The sequence below is a fragment of the Microcaecilia unicolor genome, chromosome 6, assembly GCF_901765095.1.
Source record: "Microcaecilia unicolor chromosome 6, aMicUni1.1, whole genome shotgun sequence".
Classification (NCBI taxonomy): domain Eukaryota; kingdom Metazoa; phylum Chordata; class Amphibia; order Gymnophiona; family Siphonopidae; genus Microcaecilia; species Microcaecilia unicolor.
In genome coordinates this window covers 297,787,223-297,813,110 of record NC_044036.1, presented here as the reverse complement: position 1 = coordinate 297,813,110, position 25,888 = coordinate 297,787,223, and the positions used below count along the sequence as shown (strand labels likewise).

At 44.0% G+C, this 25,888-nt stretch overlaps 1 protein-coding gene across 1 annotated transcript in view; it reads left to right on the top strand.

Moving 5' to 3' along the window:
• Positions 1 to 25,685, top strand: part of LOC115473218 (myosin-3-like) — a 59,629-nt gene extending 33,944 nt beyond the window's left edge. The window contains 26 exon segments of the mRNA XM_030207999.1: positions 1,247 to 1,392; positions 1,799 to 1,889; positions 4,413 to 4,802; positions 5,359 to 5,485; positions 6,884 to 6,949; positions 6,952 to 7,001; positions 8,826 to 8,888; positions 8,890 to 8,910; positions 8,912 to 8,989; positions 8,991 to 9,025; positions 9,319 to 9,419; positions 9,422 to 9,501; positions 10,992 to 11,157; positions 13,540 to 13,683; positions 17,379 to 17,674; positions 17,912 to 17,945; positions 17,948 to 18,007; positions 18,010 to 18,113; positions 19,049 to 19,151; positions 19,154 to 19,173; positions 19,784 to 19,850; positions 19,853 to 19,953; positions 20,269 to 20,377; positions 20,466 to 20,557; positions 20,657 to 20,794; positions 24,399 to 25,685. Of these exon segments, the coding sequence (XP_030063859.1) occupies positions 1,247 to 1,392; positions 1,799 to 1,889; positions 4,413 to 4,802; positions 5,359 to 5,485; positions 6,884 to 6,949; positions 6,952 to 7,001; positions 8,826 to 8,888; positions 8,890 to 8,910; positions 8,912 to 8,989; positions 8,991 to 9,025; positions 9,319 to 9,419; positions 9,422 to 9,501; positions 10,992 to 11,157; positions 13,540 to 13,683; positions 17,379 to 17,674; positions 17,912 to 17,945; positions 17,948 to 18,007; positions 18,010 to 18,113; positions 19,049 to 19,151; positions 19,154 to 19,173; positions 19,784 to 19,850; positions 19,853 to 19,953; positions 20,269 to 20,377; positions 20,466 to 20,557; positions 20,657 to 20,794; positions 24,399 to 24,419 (2,703 nt within the window). The 3' untranslated portion in view covers positions 24,420 to 25,685.
• The last annotated feature ends 203 nt before the right edge of the window (positions 25,686 to 25,888 follow it).

Below are 25,888 nucleotides of genomic sequence, written 5' to 3'. Positions count from 1 at the left end.
GGAGGCTTATGTGCAAGGAGAGTGCGCTCTTTCCTGATAGTGTATTCGTGCATGAACCATCACTCATGTGGAAACCATTGCACATACACACACGATCAGAAAAGAGGGAGCCCTCTTTGCACATTGTGCACACTCTTTACGAAGAGAGCTCACGATTATCAACAAATGGCATTTTGTCATATACAATGGCCCATCCCTATCAAGAATTCACTGCTAGAAATGCAAAAAGACACACAGGAACTCACTTATTTTGTATTCCTATTCACTTTTCATCACTTAGCGCATTAGATAGAAAACTGTTATGATACGTAAAAAATATATGGTTTTCAGATCATTCTACTTTGAATCATGAAGGGACTTAGCAGTCTGCATTCTAAGTACATGTGTAAGTATATGAGCTTTACAACCTGGGAGTAATATTTTTCATGATACAAGAGGAACATAGTAACATAGTAGATGACGGCAGAAAAAGACCTGCATGGTCCATCCAGTCTGCCCAAGAGTGGCCATCTTGTAGCTGTTTGTTAACAAGATCATAAACGATGTCAAGGAATATGAACTCTAATCCTCAAGTACTGCAGCACATGTAAATTAATCACACGCAAACGTATATTATAAATATAGAAGATACATATCTTGAAAACCATGCACTGGGTTGTAGTTGTCATGATCCTGCATTTGCCATCCTTGATATATCCCACAAAAGAAGTTACTTTCAGCAACTATCAACTTATTATATGGTAGCTAAAAATTATGTTTTCATAGGTTGGAAAAATAATTATGAGAAGAAATATGAAGGTATCATTTGATGAAAATCCATGGCCTGGGCTCAAACATTCAGCAATGCTGAGGGTTTATAAGAGCCCTTGTTAAAAAAAATGTATGAAAATAAAGAATGTCTCACTGAGTGGAGCTGATATATCGAGAATTCCTTGTTAAGAATGTGGGGACTATCACATAGATACGAAGATCGTATGTAATCAGTTTCCCTACAGGAAACCAGTCTAGAAGTAAGGCCTATTGCATGGACTGATCATCCTGGTGGTTGTTGGAAAGAGTCAAAACCAATTATTAACATGTAGTTACCAAATAAATATTATTTCAGAAAATTATTTCTTCATGAAAATACCTGTTTTCCTTGACTGAATCTATTGGAAAACTCTTAAATCTATGCCTAGCTGAGGACTTGATGCTTTCAGCCCAGTAAATCACAGGCAGTGACATGGAATCCATCTTTATGTTATAGCTGGAAGGTTCTTTGGAGCAAGAAAAGAAAGTGCGTATGGATTTTGAAAGATCAAAGAGGAAGCTGGAAGGTGACCTCAAACTGGCCCAGGAGACCATCATGGATTTAGAAAATGACAAGCAACAACTGGATGAGAAACTAAAGAAGTAGGAGAAACATTAAACAGGACTATTTAATATAGCATTACAAACAAAATGCAATTGTACTTCATATAATAGTTGTTATACCAAAGTATCAAATGGGAATAATTCTATAATGGGGCATTTATATTTTGTCACCTCCCGCCTGATATTCCCTGATATTTAACCACTCAAAACAGTTGTTCACTGGTTAAACAATGCTTAACTAGCATTGAGAGAGAAGTTTTCATAGTGTCTCATCAAGCAACCTTAATCCATTCTATCGCAGCTATTGGTCTGATTATCATCCTGCCCTTGCCCGTATGAGACGCAATGAAATATATCAGGAGGAAAAGCACTAGAGCACTGCAGAATTATTGCACTGACGAGAACTGAATTTGAGATCATTTCTTCATAATTATCCTCTTTACAGGAAGGATTTTGAGCTCAGCCAACTGCTAAGCAAAGTTGAAGATGAACAAAATCTGGGGTCTCAGTTCCAAAAGAAAATCAAAGAGCTCCAGGCAAGTAGCATGAACATTCTTCCCAACAACACATGAGCTGAATCATTGCAGTAACTTTGTTAAGTTATTTTGCTTTTGCTTAGATTCCTCTTTACTGTCTGATCACATTCTCCCTCTATGCCTCTCTCAATCCTCTTTGCCTCTCTTTATTCTCACATTCTTGGTTCATTAATAATCCTTCTGTGATTGTGGAACAGAATAGGAGAACAAGACACACGAGGCTATTTTCAGTAAACGGTGCTCAAAAAGTACTGAAAAAAAAATGCCATTCTGTAATGGGCACTCAAAGAGGTGCACCCATTATAGAATGGCATTGAGCACCGATTTCAGCACCCAGATTTGGACACCAGGACTTGTGCCTGCTGAAACCAGGTGTAATCCCCAGCACCCAGTTTGGGTGCCCACTCCAGGTATTCTATAACTGTATACAAATTTTAGGAACGCCCTGACCTGCCCATACACCCTCCCATTGCCATGCCTCCCTTTGGGTTGTACGCTATGGGATTTGGGCACACATTGTTGTAGTAAGATGTGCGTGCAAATTCAAATTGGTGCCAATTAGCACCCAATTATTGGCACTAATTGGCACGGTAGCCAGTTTAGTTGGGTGCAAATCTTGGATCGGCACCTAAATATTGGCACCCAATTTTGGGCACCATACATAGAATCTGGGGCTGGAGTGTAATTTTATAAGGGGTACCTAGTTTAAGAGGGCAAGTAGGCACCCACCTGGGCACTATTTTATAAAAACATATAGGTGATTAGGAGGGGCATTTTCGATATGACCTCTAAGTCCATCTTTGGATGTTTTGCTCAAAACATCCAAAATCCGAATAGCAAATATAGCCATTTTCGAAAAACAGCAAAACGTCTAACTTCTTTTTTGAAAATGGTCACTTTCTAGATGTTTTTATTCTCTGTGCGTTTATCTTTTTAGTCCATTTTTGGGGAAAAATTATCATCCAAGTGAAAACACACACGAAATCAAGCCATTGGGATATAGGAGGAGCCAGCACTCTCAGTAGACTGGCCACACAGACATCCCAGCAGAGCAGTGGAGCACCCTAGGAGGCACTGCAGTGGACTTGACCTAAAAGCTCCCAGTTACACATTTCACCATTACCCCCTTATATTTTATGGGGAGGCCACCAAAACCTTCAAAAACCTGTCCCCAACTGTATGCACTACAGTAGCTCTTATGACAGCTGTTATCACCTATATGTCAGTGGCGTAGCCACAGGTGGGCTGGGGTGGGCCAGGACCCACCCACATAGGGCTCAGGCCCACCCAACAGTAATACACATTTAGCAGTAGCTGGTGGGGATCCCAGTCTCTGCCAGCTGAAAACCTCCCCCTGATGGTAATGAAAACGCTACTCTTCACGATACCGGCACCTGCACATTCTCAGTTTTCAGCGCCTGCCTGCTGCAGACTGCCAAGGTGGAGAGAAGCATTTTTCCACCAGCTGAGATATTTTTGGATGGGGTGGAGAACACTTGGTGCCCACCCACTTCTTGCCTAGGCCCACCCAAATCTGCTGTCTGGCTACGCCCCTGCTATATGTGGGTACAGTACGTTTTTGATGGGTTTTGGGGAGCTGACACTTACCACCACAAGTGTAACAATTAGAGTGGATTATGGGCCTGGGTCCCCTTCTTCATAGTGCACTGCACCGATAACTAGGCTACTCCAGGGATCCGCTTGCTGTTCTAATAGGACTGACTATAACATCTGAGTCTGTCATAAAGGCTGGTATGTACTGTTTCTTTACATGTTTGAGGGGTGAGAGGGGGGTCAGTGACCACTGGGGAGAGTAAGGGGAGGTCATTCTATTATTTCTCCAGTGGTCATCTGGTCATTTAGGGCACTTTTTTGTGGCATAGTCATTAGTAAAACAGGTCTAGCTCAAAACGTCTTAGTTGTAGTCCTGGATGTTTTTGTTTTATTATGACTGAAAACCGTCCAGGTCATAGGAATGCCCAAATCCCACCCTTAGCATGCCCCTGATATGCCCCTTTGAGATTTGGACACACTGCTGACGAACTGCATAAAAAAAATCTGGGAAATGGATTTTGAAAATACAATTTGGACGTTTTGATGAGAAAAAAACGCCCAAATGCTGTTTATGCCACTTTTTAGATGTTTTTCTCTTTTGAAAATGAGCCTCTAGGCGTCTTTATAAAATTGCAACTATATTAAAGATGCAGACATTTACACCAACCCAAGATCAGATGTAAATATCCATGCCTCGATTATTGAAGTATGTGCGTAAATTGATAGATCTTAATATCTACGTGCATACTTTCAAACTCTTCCCATGCTCCACCAAAACTTACCAGCAAAGTACGTGCCATCATGTCAATTATATACTTTTACGCAAGTCAGAATATTATTACAGGCCACTGATATGCAAAAACGACTTTATAAAATTAAGCCCATGATGTGTAGTTTCATAGCTATTGTGCTATTTTGAAAACCATCTCCCGTTTAGAACTGAAGGATCATAATCCTTGTTTTGTGCAGGCTCGCATTGAAGAACTGGAAGAAGAAATTGAAGCAGAGAGAACAACCCGAGCAAAAGTAGAAAAGCAGAGATCTGACCTTGCACGGGAGCTGGAGGAGATCAGTGAGCGGCTGGAAGAGGCTGGAGGTGCCACATCAGTACAAATTGAACTCAACAAGAAACGGGAGACAGAATTCCAAAAAATGCGCCGGGATCTTGAAGAAGTCACACTGCATCATGAAGCCACAGTGGCCACGCTCAGGAAGAAGCATGCTGACAGCGTGGCAGAGTTTGGAGAACAAGTTGACAATCTGCAGCGTGTGAAACAGAAGCTGGAGAAGGAGAAGAGTGAGCAAAGGATGGAGATTGATGACCTCGCCAGTAACTTAGAGACAGTCTCTAAGGCAAAGGTACAGCATTTCTCTATTAAAGGATAAGGGAAAGATTTGTAGCATAATATTAGCTAGTGGGAGTGCAGAGTAGAGGGAAGGGGACCATCAGTCATTACTACTGTGACCCGGTTGGCTTGTTCACAGGTGTGCAGAGTACATGAAGAAGCTGGACTTCAGTTGCATGATACTGAAATAGGTACAGAAGGAATAAGAGACTAATAAGAATATTAAAATGTGTACACTGTTATATTGTAACCTCATATTCAGCCATGGAGTTAATGGAGTGATGTACTATGATAGATCAATGGTATTCAGTGCATTTACCAAGAATCCGTGCAGCATGCTGTGTAGCATTTAAGATAAGCTGGACATCGTTTCTTATCTTGTCGTTAACATAATATGCAGACATGGAAAGGTGTTTTAAAGGCAGCTGAGTACCAGGAATATCCCATAGTATTTGTAGTTTTTGTTTGATAATTATTCAAGAAGCAGGACATTTTCCTTTCCCTAGTCAGTGAGTATACTTTGCTGTGCAGAAAGGAAGGTAACGATTCTGTTGCTTGGCAATTTTCAGGCAAACCTAGAAAAAATGTGTCATACATTAGAGGACCAGTTGAGTGAACTAAAGAGCAAGAGTGAAGAAAATCAAAGGCTTGTAGCAGATCTGACCTTGCAGAGGGCCCGTCTGCAGACTGAATCAGGTAACGAGTGGCAAGGAGCACTCACGTTGCATAAAACCAATAAGCTACAGACTAAGGGCCACATTTACTCAGTTTTATGCAGGTCCAATATGGTTGCTTAACTTAGGCGCTTACCCCCAGATTCTGTATAGCATGTCAAGCGTTCTGCGCCAAAATCTAAGCGCATTCTATAACAATGTGCATAGCTTAATTGGCTTAACAAACCAATCTGTGTTGTTACCAGTGCCTAACAAGCAATAATGTGCACTAATTGGCAATAATTTGAATTTACGCGCGCAGCTCCCTAAGCGTATTCTGTAACGCACTCTGCCTAAATTTTAATGTACACAGGCAAAAATGGGCATGATTATGGATGGGGAAATGGGCATTTTGTGGGTGTTCCAAAATTTATACACGTTGTTATACAATATGGCCCTCTGTGCCTACATTTAATTTACGCACCATGATTTACACCATGTTTTCGTTGGTGTAAATGGATACACGTAGTTTTAGGGATAAGATATTGACTAAGCGTATTCTATATACCGTGCCTAAATCTAGGCACAGCTTATAGAATACGCCTAGGCGGAAATGTTTTCCGAGCAGATTTTTTAAGTGCCATATGTAGAATCTGGCTCTTAATGGCTGAATATCAACATTTAACTGCATCAGTACCGACTCTGCCCCCAGACCACCCACAAAATAGTAGGCTGGGGGCTCTTCAGCTTGGAGAAAAGGCGGCTGAAGGGAGATATGATAGAGGTCTATAAGATAATGAGTGGAATGGAATGGGTCGATGTGGAGCATCTGTTTACGCTTTCTAAAAATACTAGGACAAGGGGGCATGAGATGAAGCTGCAGTGTGGTAAATTAAAACGATCGGAGAAAATTGTTCTTCACTCAACGCGTAGTTAAACTCTGGAATTCGCTGCCGGAAAAGGTGGTTAAGGCGGTTAACTTAGCGGAGTTCAAAAAAATGGGTTGGACGACTTCCTGGAGGAAAATGCCATAGAATGTTATTGAATGGACGAGGGAATACAGTATTCTAGGATGGGCGGGACAAATTGCTTGTTCTTTTGGCCACTGTCAGTGACAGGGTGCTGGGCTCGATGGACCCTTGGTCTGTCCCAGCATGGCGATGCTTATGTAGTTCACTTTAGTGGGTAAGTGCCACTGAATATCAATGGATAGCCCCACATTTCCTGGCTAGTTAAATCACTTTGAATATCGACCCCTGGATATTTTTTCCTTAGAGGCTATCTGCACATTGTAAAAAGACATATTGAAAAATATTCTGCATAATTAGAGGAGCTGATTCTCCAAATGTATGCGATGTACAGATGTGCATATTCCCTGTGCATTATGGGTTATGGGTAATATCCAGTACATTATGTCTAATGTGCCCTACTTCGGTGATAGGTGAACTGGCCCGTCAACTAGAAGAAAGGGAAAGCCTTGTATCCCAGCTCTCCAGAAGCAAACAAGCATTACCCAACAAATTGAAGAGTTTAAAAGACAACTGGAAGAAGAAACAAAGGTAAAGTACTGAACTAGGCACATCTGATATATACAAATCATTATTATAATAATAACTACAGAAAGAGGGCTTGTTATTTGAAAGGGTTTAACTGGGCAGGAGAGACTTCTACCTGGTTAACCCCCACTTAATTGGCCATTGACTGATTTTCAGCAGCACTTATGTGGTTAGTGCCACTGAAAATGTCCAGGCATTGACCAGTTAGTGCCGGAGGGGAAAGGGGTGTTGAGAGCACTGTTCCCTCTTAGCTGAGCAGGTGTCCTTCAACTGCAATGCTACCAGTAGGAGGTGGTTCTTCAATATTGTGTTTTCAATCTGTAAGCAGGATCCCTGGAGTCCTGCAGAACTTGCCTGTCCCTCACTATTGAAAATGTGATAGTGAAACAGCTCCCCCCAGTGGCAAGGACTGTAGATGGAGGACTTCTGCTCAGCTTAGAGGGAACTGTGGTTGACAGCACAACATGGACGGAGCTGGAATGTAACCGGTTAGTGGAGATATTCTGTCCACTAACTGGCTAAGTAAGTGGATAAAGTTAGGACAGGAAAAAAGGCTGTCCTAATTTTATCCGCCGAGCTCACTGGGTTCTGGTCCGAGTATTGGCTGAGGCCCAGTTAGCTTCCAGGTGGAAACACATACCCCGATATTCAGTGCCAGAACCTGGTCGTGGCATTAAATATCTGGGGTTAATTCAGCCCATGGCTGTAACTGTCTTAAAAACGCTGACATGCCACACACCGAATACCTTCCCCTGAGTTTAAAGATGCTATGCTTTCTCATTGTATTGAGGCTTCACTTCTGAAACTTGTCCTGTACTTCGCAACATGTGGTGGTACTAATGCTCCATGTAACATACCTTAACCTATACTTGTGTCAGATATTGATCTCTTTCCTATGGGGCCCTTTTACTAAGCCGTGTAAAGCTCTACGTGCGCCCAATGTGTGCCAAATGGAGTACCACAGCCCAGCTACCGCGTGGCTGTTGTGGTCATTTCCATTTTTGGCGCGCATCCAATACGTGTGTCTGAAAAATAATTTTTATTTCGGACACACATATCGGATGCTTGCTAAGTGGCATTGTGCATGCATAGGTCATTACCACCCGGTTACCGCTTGAGACTTTACCGCTTGAGACTTTACCGCTAGGTCAATGGCTGTGGGTAAGGTCCCAGACCCAAAAATGGACGCGTGGCAATTTTGTTTTGCCACACGTACATTTTTGGTTAAAAAAAAAAATTTTTTAAGGGCTTTTTTTACAAGCGCGCTGAAACATGGATCTGCAGCTCCCAAACCCGCGCCTACACTACCGCAAGCTATTTTTTCAGCTCACCTTAGTAAAAGGAACCCCTAGGTTATTATGGTACTAAGGCCCCACACACTGCATTTTTGATGGTGTATCCTGTCAGCCTTTGCATGGGGACCCTGTAAATCATTTCTGACGCAATCCTTAGGGAAGGGCAGGGTAGCACAGTGATAAGATGAAAGAGCTATTCACCAACCTGCACCCCTTAGTGGCTGACTTTGAGCAGATTCACGTTGTTTATGTGGAACCAGATTGCATTGTAAGCTCTTTCAGGCTAACATAAATATGTACAAAATGTGATACTCAATCTAAATAGTATCGTGCCTGTGGTACAAATGTTGCGGTTTTTATAAGCATAAAGCACAGTTTTCTAACAAACAGAGTTCCAACCCAAAACATTTTACATGGCTGTATTTGTGACAAACCAGAACAGCAAATCAACTGGTTTAGTCTGGAAATGCTAGAAGATAATTCAGTGTTGTGTGTTCAACCAGTAACCTCTTCACATTTGTCTGCATCACAGGCTAAGAATGCACTGGCCCATGCGCTGCAGTCTGCACGCCATGACTGCGACTTGCTGCGGGAGACAATATGAAGAGGAGCAGGAAAGCCAAGTCTGAGCTGCAGCGTGCACTCTCCAAGGCCAACAGCGAGGTTGCCCAGTGGAGAACCAAATACGAGACAGAATGCTAGCCAGCGCACAGAAGAATTGGAGAGAAGCCAGTATGTATATTTTTTGGCAGCATTCAGTTAACGAAGTTTCCTGTTTACTGTAAGACCCGTTGTTTGCTGACTAGTGAAAGATGCCTCTGACAATGACATCAGAACAAATGGGCTCCCTCTGTTTTGCCTGTGGTTTGCTTGCTCTTAGCGTTTACATGCTTAGAGCATGTTGACTTCTGAGTGCTAGAGGGTGAGAGAAAAACATGGACTGAGGCAGGAACTCACCCTGCCGAGAAGCGATGCTGCAGTTTAGGGAGTACCGTACAGTATCTCACACTGAAGCATTCTTCTAGGAAAAAGCTTGCTCAGCGTCTCCAGGAAGCCGAGGAACAAATTGAAGCTGTGAATGCAAAGTGTGCATCCCTGGAAAAGACCAAGCTGAGGTTGCAGGGTGAAGTGAAGATCTGATGGTGGATGTGGAGAGAGCGAATTCCCTCGCAGCTGCTCTGGATAAGAAGCAGAGGAACTTTGACAAGGTACCAGGCTGCATGTGTCCTGTAGCAGGCTGAACACATTGTGGTTCATATATCTTAACAAGATTCAGCTGGTGTGGCTACAAGTTTAACACTGGCATTTAATTTAATCTGTAAGTTCAGTACCATGCTAAATATATATATATTGGCAGGTGATCACACTGGCGCGATCTGAATATTGCCAATAAGGGGTGTAGTTATCCATGGGGTCCTTTCTAAGCTGTGGTAGGAAAGTGGTCTTAGCGCACCCTTACCACAACCCTATTAATGGCATATGCTGATCATTAACAAAGAGAGGGAACTGAGTACAAAGTCCAACCAAAACAAACAGCACAAAGAGCCTTTAAAAACAAAAGGGACACAGTTCTTACATTTAAAAAAAACCTTTAATAATGAGATTTGATTGAAGAGAGACCCGACACGAACCGTGTTTCGGTACCCCCTCACCTGCGTCAGGGGTCACACCAATGATGAGGAGGCTTTAACATACAAATTCAGAACATCTGATGATTTTCAGAGTTGTCTATGATATATTTCCTCCATACATCATACAATATAGAGCTCACACACACCTTCAGTGTGAGTATCAGATAGACAAAGCACATATACCCGTGTCGGGTCTCCTCTTCAATCAAATCTCATTATTAAAGGGTTTTTTTAATGTAAGAACTGTGTCCCTTTTGTTTTTAAAGGCCATATGCTGATCATGCCATTAGCACGCAGTTACTGACAATCTCTTTGAAGGCGTAATGGCTCATGTGCTAATTCCTGCACTAATCAGTTAGTGCAACGGTAATGTAGCCATGCTAGCTGATTAGCGCAGAAATGCCCCTCTCCGCCCCGACACAATCAAATTATTTTTTAGCATGCGGTTTGCGCACACAGAGAAGGAACTTACCACAGTGAGTTGTCCCATGGTAAGCCCTTTTAAGCCACGCTAATCATGCACTAAGCTCTTACGGCAGCTTAGTAAAAGGACCTCAAATTGAACTACCATTAAGACATGTTATTTTATCACAGGTCCCATTTACGGAATGAGACCCGTTACTAATAACCAGGGTTAACAGTAAAGTCACAGTAGCCCACACTGATAAACTTCCTCCCTCATTGGATAAATTTTAGAGCCACCTGCACACCAGCCTGTAGCCTGGTCTACAATTTTATGGATAATATCAGTGCATTTAGCAATATAAACAGCCTGATAATATCCATATAAATGCTGAAATTCTACAAGTAGACAAATTATGCATTTGCAGCAAATGCATCATTTGAATTTCAGCCCAGATCAATACAATTCCTATACCAGTGCATTCTGGGCCATGTCCTGTTTTTTTTACAATGCATTATGGGGCTCATCTTTTGAACTTACCTGAATGCAACATGGACCTCAGCATTACTGTTTAGCAGAACACATTGACTCTCATCTTAGTGAAGAGTTGACTGCGTGTTACCATTTATAGTTCACTTAAAAAAATATCTATCTATTACTAAAGATTCTGGCAGAATGGAAGCAAAAATACGAAGAAAGCCAGTCTGAACTGGAGGCATCTCTCAAGGAGTCCCGGTCACTGAGCACCGAGCTCTTCAAAATGAAAAATGCATACGAGGAATCCTTGGATCATCTTGAGACCATAAAACGAGAAAACAAGAACTTACAGCGTGAGTTCCGTGGTTTGGATGATGCTGAATGGGATAAATAATGAAAAGTGGCTACCCAGGAAGTTTACACCAATAACCAAAGTAAAAAAAATTACTTTGGTAACATTGCTTTCAGTATAGCCTAAGGAGTGGAGGAGTGGACTATTGGGTAGAGCAGCGGGTTGTGGACCTGGGGAGCTGGGTTCAATTCCCCCTGCTGCCTAATGGTCAACAGTGGGTTGAGTTCCTGGGGAACCAGGTTCAATTCCCTCTGCAGCTCTGTGTGACCCTGGGCAAGTCAGTTAACCCTTCATTGCCCCAGGTACAACAGTAGTACAACGTACTACTTAGATTGTGAGCCCACTAGGAACAGACCCGGTACCTGTAAAATGAAACTGTAAACTGCTTAGGTCTAAGCAGTATAAAAATACTGAAATGAATGAATGAAAAGTTATGCACAGAGATATGTGCCTGCTCTCTCTCTCTCTCTAGATATCTGTTTCGTACAAAACGTCCAAATGAACATCACTAATGTTTAGCATGCCCTGAATATTAACGTGCACTAAAAATGCCCACGGTTTTCAATAATGAAAACTCTTCAGCTTTTCAATCTACAGCCCTCTCCGTTTCCAGGATTGCCTCTTTAGTCTGCGGGTAAAAAGTACATGGTGTTGTTTAACCATGTGTATAGTTTCAGCAGCAGTTTTAAAAAACCCCTTATTTCTGCAGGTAAAGTGCTTTATATCTATGGAAAGTGTAGGGCACATTGTCTCCAATATATGCTGGAAAAGTAAAACAATAGAATCAATATTCAAAGTCATTTAACCAACCAGAAACAGCTTCTGACTGATTAAATCACTTGTTCAGGGCTAATTGGTTATTTTCAGTGGCACTCAGGGCCGCCGAGAGGGGGGGCAGGGGGGACAAAATTCCTTGGGCCCGGGCCTTCAAGAGGGGCCCGGCGCCGCAGTCCCTGGTCTCACCCGCCCTCGGCTCTGTCAACCGTCTGCCACTGGGCCGGGCCCCCCCCCCCCCACATGGAAATCGTCACAGTGTCTCATCTGTCACCTCCGTGATTGAGCGCAGCAGCGGCAGATCAGATTCGCTTCCCTTCGGTCCTTCCCTCCCTGTGTCCCGCCCCCATCTGATGTAACTTCCGTGAGGGCGGGACACAGGAAGGGAAGGCCCGAAGGGAGGCGAATCTGATCTGCCACTGCTGCGCTTTCAGTCACGGAGGTGACGGGTGAGGCGCTGTGATGATTTCAATGCAGGGGGCCCAGCCCAGTGACGGATAGAGGGGGGCGGGTGGGGACTGCGGCGATGACCTTGGGGTGGGGCGGGGCCCCGGGGGCAGCCTTGCTCTGGGCCCAGCCTAGTCTATTAGCAGCCCTGGTGGCACTTAACTAGTTAATGGAGTGGAGGAGTGGCCTAGTGGTTAGGGTGGTGGACTTTGGTCCTGAGCAACTGAGTTCAATTCCCACTTCAGGCACAGGCAGTTCCTTGTGACTCTGGGCAAGTCACTTAACCCTCCATTGCCCCATGTAAGCCGCATTGAGCCTGCCATGAGTGGGAAAGCGCGGGGTACAAATGTAATAAAAATAAAAATAATGCCACTGAAAATGACCAGTTAGCACCTAAAGCAAAGCCGACGATTTTGGGGGTGTTCCAGGAGCAGAGTTGGCACTGTCTAAACGTTTTCAGCTGAAGCCAAAACTATACTTAACCAGCAAAGTCACTGCATAAATAGGATCACGTAAAAGTCAGTTCCATCTTTACGTGGTGCCCTGTAGCCGGTTAGGTGCTAAATATTGCACTCAGGGAACCTTTTACAAATGCGTGTGAGGGCCTACGTGCATGCAGTGTGCGTCAAATTGGCATTATCGCCTGGTTAATGTGTGCGCCTAGCGCTAATTCCGAGTTTGGCGCTCACTGAAAACATGCAGTAGAAAATAATTTTCTATTTTCTACCGCGGGGGCGTTCCTGGTGGTAATCGGCAATTGGTGCACGCTGGATGGTTATCACACGGGTAATGCCTCAGCCCTTACCGCTGTCAATGGGTGGCATTAAGGGCTCAGGCTATAAATAGATGCGCGCTGGTTTTCATTTTGCCACATGTCCATTTCCCGTCCCCCCCCCCAAAAAAGCTTTTTTCTAGACGTGCTATTGAAACAGTCCAGTGCGCATCCAATACACATGCCCATGCGTTTGTAAAAGGGCCCCTCAACCAGCTATGCCGTAGTCAGCTCCGGAAGAGGCCAGACATGGTCCAGCATTGAATTTCCAGGCATAACGCTGCCGGCTGAATATTGACCTCAATATTGTCAGATTTTTGGGGTAGTTTTAATGTTATCCACCCAGTAAGAAGAAAGCTTCATTAACTTGATCTGATTTATTTTTTACAGAGGAGATAGTTGATCTTACTGAACAAATTGCTGAAACTGGCAAACACATTCATGAGCTTGAGAAGTCCAAAAAGCAGCTTGAACAGGAGAAGTTTGAAATGCAGTCTTCATTGGAGGAAGCTGAGGTATTTCATCTTCTGCAGTGTTACAGGGAATGGTGGGTCAGCTGGAGCCGAGGTACAAACTCAGCTCTTGACGTCCTTTCTAGTCTTGTCCATATTAATAAGGAAGACTGAGGCTCCTTGGAACAGGAAGCATAAAGAGGGAAATTCTATTACTGGGCACTTATAATTAAATGCCTGGAGAGCGCCTTGGAATATTGTGCCACTAGTCATACAGATTATTGACTGCTGATTGGATAATCATATTCTATTGAATCATAATGAATAGTATTATTAAATCTGAAAGAAAGGTGACACTATTTGGATTGTGTCAGTTATAACTACACTAGTAAAAAAGGCCCGTTTCTGACACAAATGAAACGGGCGCTAGCAAGGTTTTCCTCGGAGTGTGTATGTTTGGGAGAGTGTATGTGAGAGTGACTGTTTGAGAGTCAGAGTGAAAGTGTGATTGTGTGAGAGAGAGCGTGAGTCTGGGTGTGAGTGTGTTTGTGAGAGAGTGTGTGTGTGAGAATGAGAGTGTGTGCAAGTGTGTATGTGAGACACAGTGTGAGTGAGAGTGTGTGTGTGTGGGCGAGAGAGAGAGTGTGTGTGAGACACAGATTCTCTGTTTGAGTGAGTGTATGAGACCAAGCGAGTGTGTGAGTGACTGTGTGGCACATAGAGAGTGAATGTGATACAGTGTGAGACAGAGTGTGTGAGAGTGAGAGTCAGAAAGACATTGTATATGAGAGAGAGAGTGTGAGCCGTGCCCTCCCAATCCATGGCCATCTGTCCCCTGCCCCCTCCATTCATCCTTTTCCAGCAATTCCCCTCTGTCCCTGAGCCCTGCCCTCCCAATCCATGGCCATCCATGTTTGTCTGTCACCTGCCCCCTCCATTCATCCCTATCCAGCATTTCCCCTCTCTGCCTGAGGCCTGCCCTGCATCCATATCCATCCATGCCCATCTGTCCCCTCCATTCATCCCTATGCAGCAATTCCCCTCTCCCTGAGTCCTGCCCTTCCAATCCATGCCCATCCATGCTCCTCTGTCACCTGGCCCCTCCATTTTTCCCTATCCAGCATTTCCCCTCTCTGCCTGAGGCCTGCTCTGCAATCCATATCTATCCATGCCCATCTGTCCCCTCCATTCATCCCTATCCAGCAATTCCCCTCTCCCTGAGTCCTGCCCTTCCAATCCATGCCCATCCATGCTCATCTGTCACCTGGCCCCTCCATTGTTCCCTATCCAGCATTTCCCCTCTCTGCCTGAGGCCTGCTCTGCAATCCATATCCATCCATGCCCATCTGTCCCCTCCATTCATCCCTATCCAGCAATTCCCCTCTCCCTGAGTCCTGCCCTTCCAATCCATGCCCATCCATGCTCATCTGTCACCTGGCCCCTCCATTTTTCCCTATCCAGCATTTCCCCTCTCTGCCTGAGGCCTGCTCTGCAATCCATATCCATCCATGCCCATCTGCCCCCTCCATTCATCCTTTTCCAGCAATTCCCCTCTCCCTGAGTCCTGCCCTTCCAATCCATGCCCATCCATGCTCCTCTGTCACCTGGCCCCTCCATATTTCCCTATCCAGCATTTTCCCTCTCTGCCTGAGGCCTGCTCTGCAATCCATATCCATCCATGCCCATCTGTCCCCTCCATTCATCCCTATCCAGCAATTCCCCTCTCCCTGAGTCCTGCCCTTCCAATCCATGCCCATTCCATGCTCATCTGTCACCTGGCCCCTCCATTTTTCCCTATCCAGCAATTTCCCCTCTCTGCGCCTGAGGCCTGCTCTGCAATCCATATCCATCCATGCCCATCTGTCCCCTCCATTCATCCCTATCCAGCAATTTCCCCTCTCCCTGAGTCCTGCCCTTCCAATCCATGCCCATCCATGCTCCTCTGTCAACTGGCCCCTCCATTTTTCCCTTTCCAGCATTTCCCCTCTCTGCCTGAGGCCTGCTCTGCAATCCATTTCCATCCATGCCCATCTGTCCCCTCCATTCATCCCTATCCAGCAATTCCCCTCTCCCTGAGTCCTGCCCTTGCAATCCATGCCCATCCATGCTCATCTGTCACCTGGCCCCTCCATTTTTCCCTATCCAGCAATTTCCCTCTCTCCCTGAAGTCCTGCCCTCCCAATCCATGCCCATCCATGCTCCTCTGTCCCCTGCCGCCCTCCATTCATCCTTTTCCAGCAAGGTCCCCTCTCGCCCTTTCCATGATCCCCCCCCCCCCCCTCGCATCCATGCTACGCTCTCTCCCATGTCCAGCCTGGCCCGCCCTCTTCTCCCCCCCCCCTTCGCCATCCATGCCCCCCCCCCTTCGCATCCATGCCTCGCATCCATGCCCCCCCCACCCCTTCGCATCCATGCATCCCTTTTTTTTTTTTATATTCTTTTTAACTTACCTCCGTGGCGGTTTCGTGCAGCGAAGCGTCAGGGAAGAGGCGGCGCTCCCGACGTCTAGCTTTCCCTTCGCTGTGTTCCACCTTGTTTGAAGGCGGAACACAGCGAAGGGAAGGCTAGACGTCGGGAGCGCCGCCTCCTTCCCTGACGTTCGCTTCCGGGATTTGTTTGTTTGTCGCGAGGGCGGGGCAGAGAGACGGCAGGCTGAACCCTTCAGCCTCAGCCTGGGAGTGACGTCAGATGGCTTCAAGGCTTCAGCTTCAGGCTTCAAGGCTTCAAGGCTTCAGGCTTCAGGCTTCAAGCTTCAAGGCTTCCGGCTTCAAGCTTCCGGCTTCACAGAACGTTGTCTTCAGAACGTTCACGGTGCGTTTTATTATATTAGATACCCTCTACACTCCTCCAAGGACACTAAGGTCCTCCCAAAGATTATCCCTAACCACACCCTCTCCAAAGGATATCACAACAGATACCCGCAAACGAGCCTTCTCCGGAATAGCCCTCACACTCTGAAATGCACTCTCTGAAAGGCTTTGCTTAACACAAGACTATCTCTACTTCAGGAAGTAGATGAAAGCTTGGCTCTTCAACCAGGCCTTTATGGAAGAAGTAACTAACTTGCTAATCACACACATATAAGAAGTGACACCAGCAGCACATGTTTATCCACTCCTACACTAGCTGAGATAATATTTAATCGACCTCATGTGCAACTTTCTTAAATTAGTCCTCCTTATTTCTTAATCCTGTTACTCTGCCTTACCTATCTATATGTTCCATCTTTGCGTACATCCTATATTGTCTATTAAAATGTTTATTACGTATTGTGTTGACACTGTAAGTAGAACACTATGCCTTACTTATATTGTTGTTTGCATATTTTTTACTGTTGTAATTGTTTATTTATGTTTTACTTATTCGTGCTGTACACTGTCTTGAGTGAATTTCTTCAAAAAGGCGGTAAATAAATCCTAATAATAATAATAATAATAACTTCTTTCATTCTTCTAAGATTTTCAGTTCAGGGTATTCTCTTTCTTTACTCCCAATTTTATCTTTTTATGAAGACCCTTAGCCTAAATGGCATTCCCAAGTCCCATGTGCCCTTGTTTTCCTAGAATAACTATCAGGCTCCCCAGTCTGCCTCCCTTATTGAATTTCCCAGAATTTCCCAGTGTATCCTGTATTACACAGTGACTTGAAATATTCCTCAGGAATATTCCAACAAGAGAAAGGTGAAATTCATTTCCAGTAGCCTTTAAGAAAACAGTTTTTTTTTTTTCATTTTCACATCCTGAGCTTTTCCCCCTCCTTCCATAGGCTGCTCTAGAGCAGAAGAGGCCAAAATCCTGCGCATCCAGCTTGAGCTGACGCAAGTGAAGGCAGACATTGATCGTAAACTTGCTGAGAAAGATGAGGAGATGGAGCAGATGAAGAGGAACCACCTGAGAGTGGTAGAGACCATGCAGGCCTCACTGGATTCAGAAATCCGAAGCCGAAACGAAGCTGTCCGCCTTAAGAAGAAGATGGAAGGAGATCTGAATGAGATGGAGATTCACTTGAGCCATGCCAACCGCCAGGCTGCAGAGTTCCAGAAACAGCTGCGCAACGTAAAGGGTCTGCTCAAGGTACATTCGTGCATGCATTCCACAAACATCGGCACAACATGCAAGGCAGCTCAGGGCCTTTTACCTGCAATACTTTCAGTACTGTACCTCTGCACAGTTGCATCGTGTTTGTGGCTGAGTTCCTAACTATTATAAGTCAGCTTTTAAGTGCAAACTAATGTCCACAACAATGCACTGGCATCCCTACTGCAGCAACTAAGAACTGCTAATATGTCATGCCATAAATTCTTGGTCTAGGATACGCAGCTGCACCTGGATGATGCACTACGAAGCCAGAAGACCTGAAGGAACAGCTGGCATTAGTAGAGCGCAGGAACAACCTACTGGCAGCTGAGTCGAGGAGCTGAGAGCAGCTCTGGAACAGACAGACCGGGCCCGTAAACTGGCTGAACAAGAGCTGATGGATGCCACAGAACGAGTCCAGCTTCTGCACTCACAGGTAATAACATGGGCTCACAAAGGCAGAAAAAGTTCATTCTAGAAGGGATGATGCAAATAGAACTGTGTTTATTAAATTACCTGGTGGTGTAGGTATGTGATATATGCCAAGGTGCTCATGAGGATGGAGAATAGGCAGCATGGGCACAGGATTGCATTGGCATTTATGCACATATTTTATTAATATTGCATGCGTGTGCTTGTTCTTACTAGCACAGACACACAAACAATTCAATGTATCCCTGGTGCAGTAGGTGCTGTGTTGCCTTTATAAGTAGGCACAACATCTGCACTAATGTACCTTTCTGGCCTATGTGCTTCGCTATAAATGTCTCTCTTAAAACAAGCAGTGACTCATACATCTGATAGGGGTTACAGACTTCACCTCTCGGATTGGATGGTTCAAGTGTCTGGCACAGGGATGCAGAGCCTCCCAGCTCTTGAATTGGATGGCTGAAGTGTTGATATAGGGATGCAGAGCCTTTCAGCTCTCAGATTGGATGGTTCAAGCAGAAGCGTAGCTAGGTGGGGTGCAAGGGGAACAGCTGCACTCCCAAATGGGTTTTGAATTAAATGGCACCTATTGGCTCAGCCCTTCAGCCTTGGACTGGGCGCCTATTTTATAGAAGGTCTTCTCCCCCTGACTTCAAATCCTGGCTACGCTTCTGGAAAGTCTTTGGCACAGGGGTGAATTGGAGAGCCCATTCCCTCCAGGTCTGGATGTTCCAGGAGATTATTAGAGGGAGGCACAGCCTTCATTTTATGACTGGCTAACTCAGGGGGGATTTGTACGGGGATACAGACCAGATAACCATGCATTTTTAATATAGAAATGCTTTTGGTTTGCAGGGTTGCCAGTAGCCAGCCCAGCACCTTTCAGCCTGTAAATGAGCTAAAAGTCGGTCTTAAATAATTTCTGTTCTTTTCCTTGCACAGAACACAAGTCTCATCAATACAAAGAAGAAACTTGAGACAGACATATCTCAGCTACAAGGCGAGTTGGAGGATTCTGTCAAGGAGGCCCGAAATGCTGAGGAGAAGGCAAGAAAGCCATCACCGATGTGAGTTCCAGCTTCCTGGGCCTTTCATTCCATTGCTTTTTATCTCATTCTGACTTACTTCCATGCCTGATCTGGAAACTTATGTTTTAAGAGTATTCTCTGTTGTAAATGAACTTCCATCTGTTTTAGTCTCACAAGTTTCTGTTAATCACAAAGTTATCTGGATAAAGTTAGGATAGTAAAAAAGCTGTCGTAACTTCATTTAGTTAGGCTACCTGGATAGTGGTTGGAATATTGCCAACCCATCCTATCTGGATATTCACTACTGGGCATTATGTCGATACCAGCCCTAAATATCTGTATTTGTTTCAGCTGCAATGTCAGACATAAAAAAATAAAATGTTGACAGCCCCAACTGATTATTGGCCTGTTATGTTTTGACAAAAGAAAAAAAGCAAGACATGAATAAGAGTTTGAGATAGCATGGAGTCATAAAGACAAAAAAGAATTTACTAGTGTCCCTGAGAAAAATATCACCTGAAAAAGTTACTTGACAGGAGTGAAATATACAGTGTCCTCGTAGACCAGAGCTATGTGTTCCCGTCAGCAACAGCTTCCTAATGACTGTTTTTACTACAAGTGTCATTAGTTCTGCCCTTTTATACTGCAGGCTGCCATGATGGCTGAGGAGCTGAAGAAGGAGCAGGACACCAGCGCCCATCTGGAGAGGATGAAGAAGACCTTGATCAGACGGTGAAGGACCTGCAGCTTCGCCTGGATGAGGCTGAACAGCTGGCCCTGAAGGGAGGCAAGAAACAACTTCAGAAACTGGAAGCCAGAGTGAGTCTCAATACCATTGTCTTGGTATCCTTCCTCATACCCAACCCTGAAGCGTGCCCACACATCCCTAGAGAAATATTTCTCATATGTGTTTTTTCCACTAAGCACCAGGTGTCAGTGTAAGAGCAGCTCTTGGCTGTTAGTAAGTCTTCATTTACAGTACCAGTGCCAAACTGCTAAACGAGGCAGGAGCCAGAAGTCCCGGCCCGGCTTTAGCTGCACAGCCCAGGAAACCTTTGCTTTCTTTGGCTCTTATTTTTCCTGAATATCCTAGTACAACAGAGTGCAAAACTGAGTTTTCCTGTTATCCTCCAGATTCGAGAACTAGATGCAGAGCTGGATCAGGAGCAGAAACGCAGCGCAGAGGCCATTAAGGGCGTTCGGAAGTATGAGAGGCGGGTCAAGGAGCTTACGTTCCAGGTTAGTGCATGGCATAAAAAGCACTTCCAGGTTCATCTTCTGATCTGTAACACTGCAAGCTAACCTACTATAACACGCTTTCCCAGGGTGAGGAGAGGACAGGAAGAATGTACTGAGGCTACAGGACCTGGTTGACAAACTGCAGCTGAAAGTGAAGTCCTACAAGAGACAAGCTGAGGAGGCTGTGAGTAATAGGATACTGCAAACCTGGCAGAGCTCACCTGCTTTTTTTCTGTTGTGGCATTTCTCATACCTTGCATTAATGTTGTCATGGTAATTGCAGGAGGATCATTCAACGTTCATACTCACCAAATGCCGGAAGTATCAGCACGAGCTGGAGGAAGCTGAGGAGAGAGCAGACATTGCTGAAGCTCAAGTCAATAAGCTCAGAGTGAAGACTCGGGAAGTTACTACCTCAAAAGTAAGGAAGTTTTCTTGGGCACCTGCACTACCTAATTGCTGCTGCTGGGACACCAGCACCAGGGATATTTCTATAACTTATGCACTGGGGGCACAGTTGTGACATAGTCAGCACCTAAATTCTGATATTGTATTTCCCAAAGCCCACTCTATCCCTCAAGCCCCTAACAAAATCAGATATCTGAGATAAGGGGTATGCCAATGTAGTCATTCTCCTCAGTGTAATTGGGTCTCCCAGCGCGATCCTGCATATTGTTCTTCTTGCCCACATAGGGGTGTTCTATAAGAAGCTATCTAGTTGAGGTGGCAGGAACTAAATGACAGTCTTTTAGTCACTTATGCCCATAAGTGGCTACTTACAGAATACAAACCACTGCAAATGTATGTGCCATATTTAATGGTGCATACTTTGCTGGGGGGGTTGTGCTCATGGGTGGCAGTGGTGTAGCCACAGGTGGGCCTGGCCCATCCACTTAGGTCTCAGGCCCACCCAACAGCTGCACATATTTAGTGCTAGCTAGTGGGGATCCCAAGCTTCGCCAGCTGAAGACCTCCCCCTGATGGTGCTGAAAACACTGCTTTCCACTTCAGCAGTCTTCCTAAGCTGCTGATACTGGCCTCATCACATTGGGGGGGGGGGGGGGGGGGGGAGAACACTGGTGCCCACCCACTTCTTGACTAGGCCCACCCAAAATCTGCTGTCTGGCAACGCCCCTGATGGGTGGAGTTTGAACAAAGCATGGATGGAGCTTGCAAATACATGCATAAATTATAGTATTCTATCATTTACATGTGCTCTGGCTAACATCCAGGCACTAGCATTTACACCAGCTATAGGGCTGATGACAAATTAGAAATCGGCCTATAACTCAATAATTCTTTATTGAGACTAGAACAGACAGGGATTTCAGGTGTGGTTTTGAACTGGTTTAGGTCATACTTTTGTGGGAGGACGTTTGAGTTTTGGTAAATGATGTAGTATCTCAGGCTCTGCCTTTATCATTTGGAGTACCACAAGGGTCTGTTTTAGTCCCCACTTTAATGGGGGGCCTAGCACCGTTGGCACTATTAATTCAGGATCTTGGGCTTCATGCTTATTTTTATGCTGATGATATTCAGTTGGTTGTGGTTCATGATCATTCGGATGATGAATTTCGAAGACAGAAGGGAATTTGGATAAGATTAAATATTGGTTGGATGATCATCATATGTTTTTCAATCCAGTCAAATGTGAAGTATTATGGATATCTTCCACTTCACTTCCTCCACCACTTATTCTGAAAATTGCTAATATTTCAGTGCAGAGGAAAGAAACAATATGATCTCTAGGAGTGATTTGGGACCCTGAAGTACAATAGTCTAAATAAATCTCAAAAATAGTTAAGCAATTCTTAGATTTTCAATCGACTAAGACACTTTTGCACGTTGGTGATTAACACAATTGATGATTGTATTTCTCTCTTAATTGGATGTCCCCAGTATCAGCTAAAATGTTTACAGTTGATTCAAAATTCTGCAATTAAATTTAATGCCAAATAGCAAGATTATGTGACACCTTTGTTACAAGAGCAACTTTGGCTTCCTGTGAGAGAGAGAATCAAATTTAAAATTTTATTGCTTTCTCACAAGGCTTACTATACAGGGATTCCAAGATATTTGCATTCCCTATTGTTTCCTAATCACCCATCTCGTGTGCTGAGGTTCTTCTCAAGGAAATAATTTGGTTATTCCTTTTTGTAAGAGAATTTAGTTAGATTCATCCAGAAATACTGCATTTAGCTGTGTAACTGCAGTGCTTTGGAATTCACTCCCTATAGATTTAAGGAAAGAAGGGCCTTATAAGAAGTTTAAAGCTGGATTAAAGATATGGGGGGCTGATATTCAGACTGTGGGTGTTAGCCCGGCTAACTCTCGCAGTCGCCACTAATAAACTCGGATATTCAATGCCAGGCCATTTCCAGTGACCGGCATTGAATATCTAGTTTATTTTTGGGTGATTAGAAGATAACCGGCTATAATGATATTCGGACTTAGCCAGTTGCTTCTACCAGTTTATGATATCCCACATATTCACGCGGCCAATATAGCCGCTAAAGTGGGGCTGAAAATCGGTGGATAGCCGATTATGTAGGCCGATAGCCTGATAGCCAGTTATGGGACATTTAACTGGCCATGTGGTTATCCTGGCCAGATAAATGCTTTTGAATATTGGGGGGGGGGATTTTTAGACAAACTTTTAATATATGATTGCTACCATGATTAATTAGAACTAGTACAGCTTTATAGTGGAAGTTAGATTGTTTTGTAGCCAATGTTCCTTATGTGTCACAGACTGCCTATTGTTAAATTACTGGTGGAACTTTGTTGTGTTATCCATCCCTTCCTACAGTTTCTTAATTTTTGTTTTTTGTATTGTTTCATGGAGTTTGAGACAGTTCTTTTTATATATTGTAAACCGCTCTGATATGGTCTGTGATGAGTGGGATAACAAACACTTTAAATAAATAAATAAATATTCTGCAAAGAACTGTAGGCACTTACTTTTCTTTGCAGAATAGGCTTGAACCAGGTGCCTGCTCACCCTCTTCTCCTAGGCAGTCTGTCCTAAAATTACCCTCATAATACTGGCACTGGGAAGGAGTAATTTCAAATCTCATGGGCCATTTGGGCATCATGTATTATGAGATCAGCAGAATGGGCACATTAATTGTGAAAATGCATTCTCTCATGTCAGTATTTAGGATATTTACCAGAGCCCTGCTTCTCTGGGCATTGTCCTGTACATTAGCAGCAAAGCAAATTGCAGAAAATGAGACTTGAAAAAAGTTTCCCAGCCCCTAAAGAGTCTGCCTCCCCCAACATACAATAGTGTGACCCAGTTCCTAGTCAGCTTATTCTTCCTAGGATACCATGAGCTGTACCCACTCCCAACGGAACATGCAAAATGCAGAAAGGCATCTGAAGACTAAATATGGTGGGCTTGATATTCATCCGGCAGTGATCAGCGTTATCCTCAGAAATTCAGTGCCGGGCCATATCCAGACTGCAGCACTGAATTTCTGGGTATGTAGACCTGACAAAATAGCTGGTTAAGTGCAATATTCAGCACTTAAGTGGCTAAGATGAACTGCATAAAGATAGGACTGACTTTTATGTGGTCCTATTTATTCTGTTACCTATGCCGGTATATTAGCACTTAACCAGCCAAGTGCTGGAATGCCCTCAAAATAGCTGGTTTTGAGTTGGGCACTAACCGGACATTTTCAGCAGGACTAACCAGTAAAGAGCCACTGAATATGTCTGGTTACCAGGGGCCATTTTTAGCTGGTTAATCAACCCTAGTTTAGATATTTCTCCAAATTATTTTCTCCTCATCTGCTTTAGTGCTTTTAGACAATTAAAATAAAAATGAGAGAACCTTATAATAAGAGTGAAATGGAGAGACACTTTGAGACACTAACACATGGCCCCTCCCAGTCACAAGTACATTAGCTGCATCTCCTCTGTTCTTGTTATTCCTAACCCAGGTCATTTTAAGAACATTTGTAGACTATTTGGCCCTTTCTCTTCAACCAAAGTTCTCATATCTTCATTCTGCTTTACAGGTGGTGATTAGTGAAGAATAAGCTGGGGGACAGAGTACGCCTGAAGAGACCCCACACTGTGGATGCTACACTGAAGCGCTGAAGGCTCGTGTAACTGATACTGCCACTGTGTATTTGAAGGGAAGCAAAAGTTCGCTTCACACCTCCTAATGATGAAGGATGCCTTGATTTACCCAGCCATGGTTTTCAAGTAGTCCATAGCTGCTTCTCAATCTTTCGATCTGCAGCAGCACAACAATGCACAAACAGCGGACAAAATCTTTGAATACCTTTGGCGAATGCATCAAGGACTTACTTATAGCATAGTCAAACATTATCAGACTTTAGCTTCCCTTTATAACTACTGAGAGCAAAGGCCTTCAGGCAGAGCTTGGGCTGACCATTATTACAGTAGTACTAGTCAGAATCTTTAAAATATTTGCCTGCTTGTTTCTGGGTTTTAATACTTTCTCTTTGTGTCTTAATTCTGGGTCTCCTTCATTACTCTGAGTGCACTCTTATCTCCTGATTATCTGTGCCCACCATGTGCATCAGGCGGGTGTCATACTGGCACATGTAGCATGGAAGCAGAAATGCAGCACAAAGAGATGCAGGACTTAGGGAAGGAAATGTGTTCAAAAACTTTGTGACCCTAGGATGTACGCACCTTTCATCCCAGAAGAAATGAGAAAGTAAATATAATCTGTTGGGATAGAAAAGGAAGGAGACCTATGCATGAGTTCCATAGAGGGACCAAAAGAATTACAAAGCAGGTACCTTGATATTTTTAGGAATTTAGTACTCAATGCTGCCTCAGATTGATGGCTGATATTTTTCATATGGTCAGAGCGTTCTGGTCAAAAGGCCTTTAGAGGTTCATATTATTCCCAAACTGCACAGTTATAGCACTGAGCAACTGAATCACTAGGGCATTACTGAGATGCAGTTTACGAATATAAAAAATTCTGGGTGGTTACATATGTTCAGTGTAGACTGAGATGAGCGTTAGAAACACACACAATGTGTGTCTTGCAGGCAGCATTCAGTACATCAGTAACTGTGGAAACACTCAAAGTGTCTCTCACAATGTATGTCTCACCCGAAATGCTGAAACACATGCATAAATATTGTATGTAAACATACACAATATGACTGAGCCTTCTCAGAAGCTTTAATTCAGACGTGTAGCCATGGAAACGCACACAATGTGAGTCTCCTTGGATGACTGGCAGGTAACAGTTACACTAACTACAGTGTGGTCTTTTCTGTCCTTGAGATTTTAAAAATAAATTTTCATCTGCAAACAGATTGTGTGGTCTTGTTTTACATATAAGGATGTGCAAACCTGAAAAAAATATGGCAGAATTTCAAGGGGCCCACACCAACGGCTATTATTTTGTAGCTGGTTGTTGGATAGCAAACATACAATCCAGAGTAGTAATTTCAGTGTATCCAACTAGCAACAACTTAATATATAACTTCAATATACAGCTTCCAAACCACTATCACTT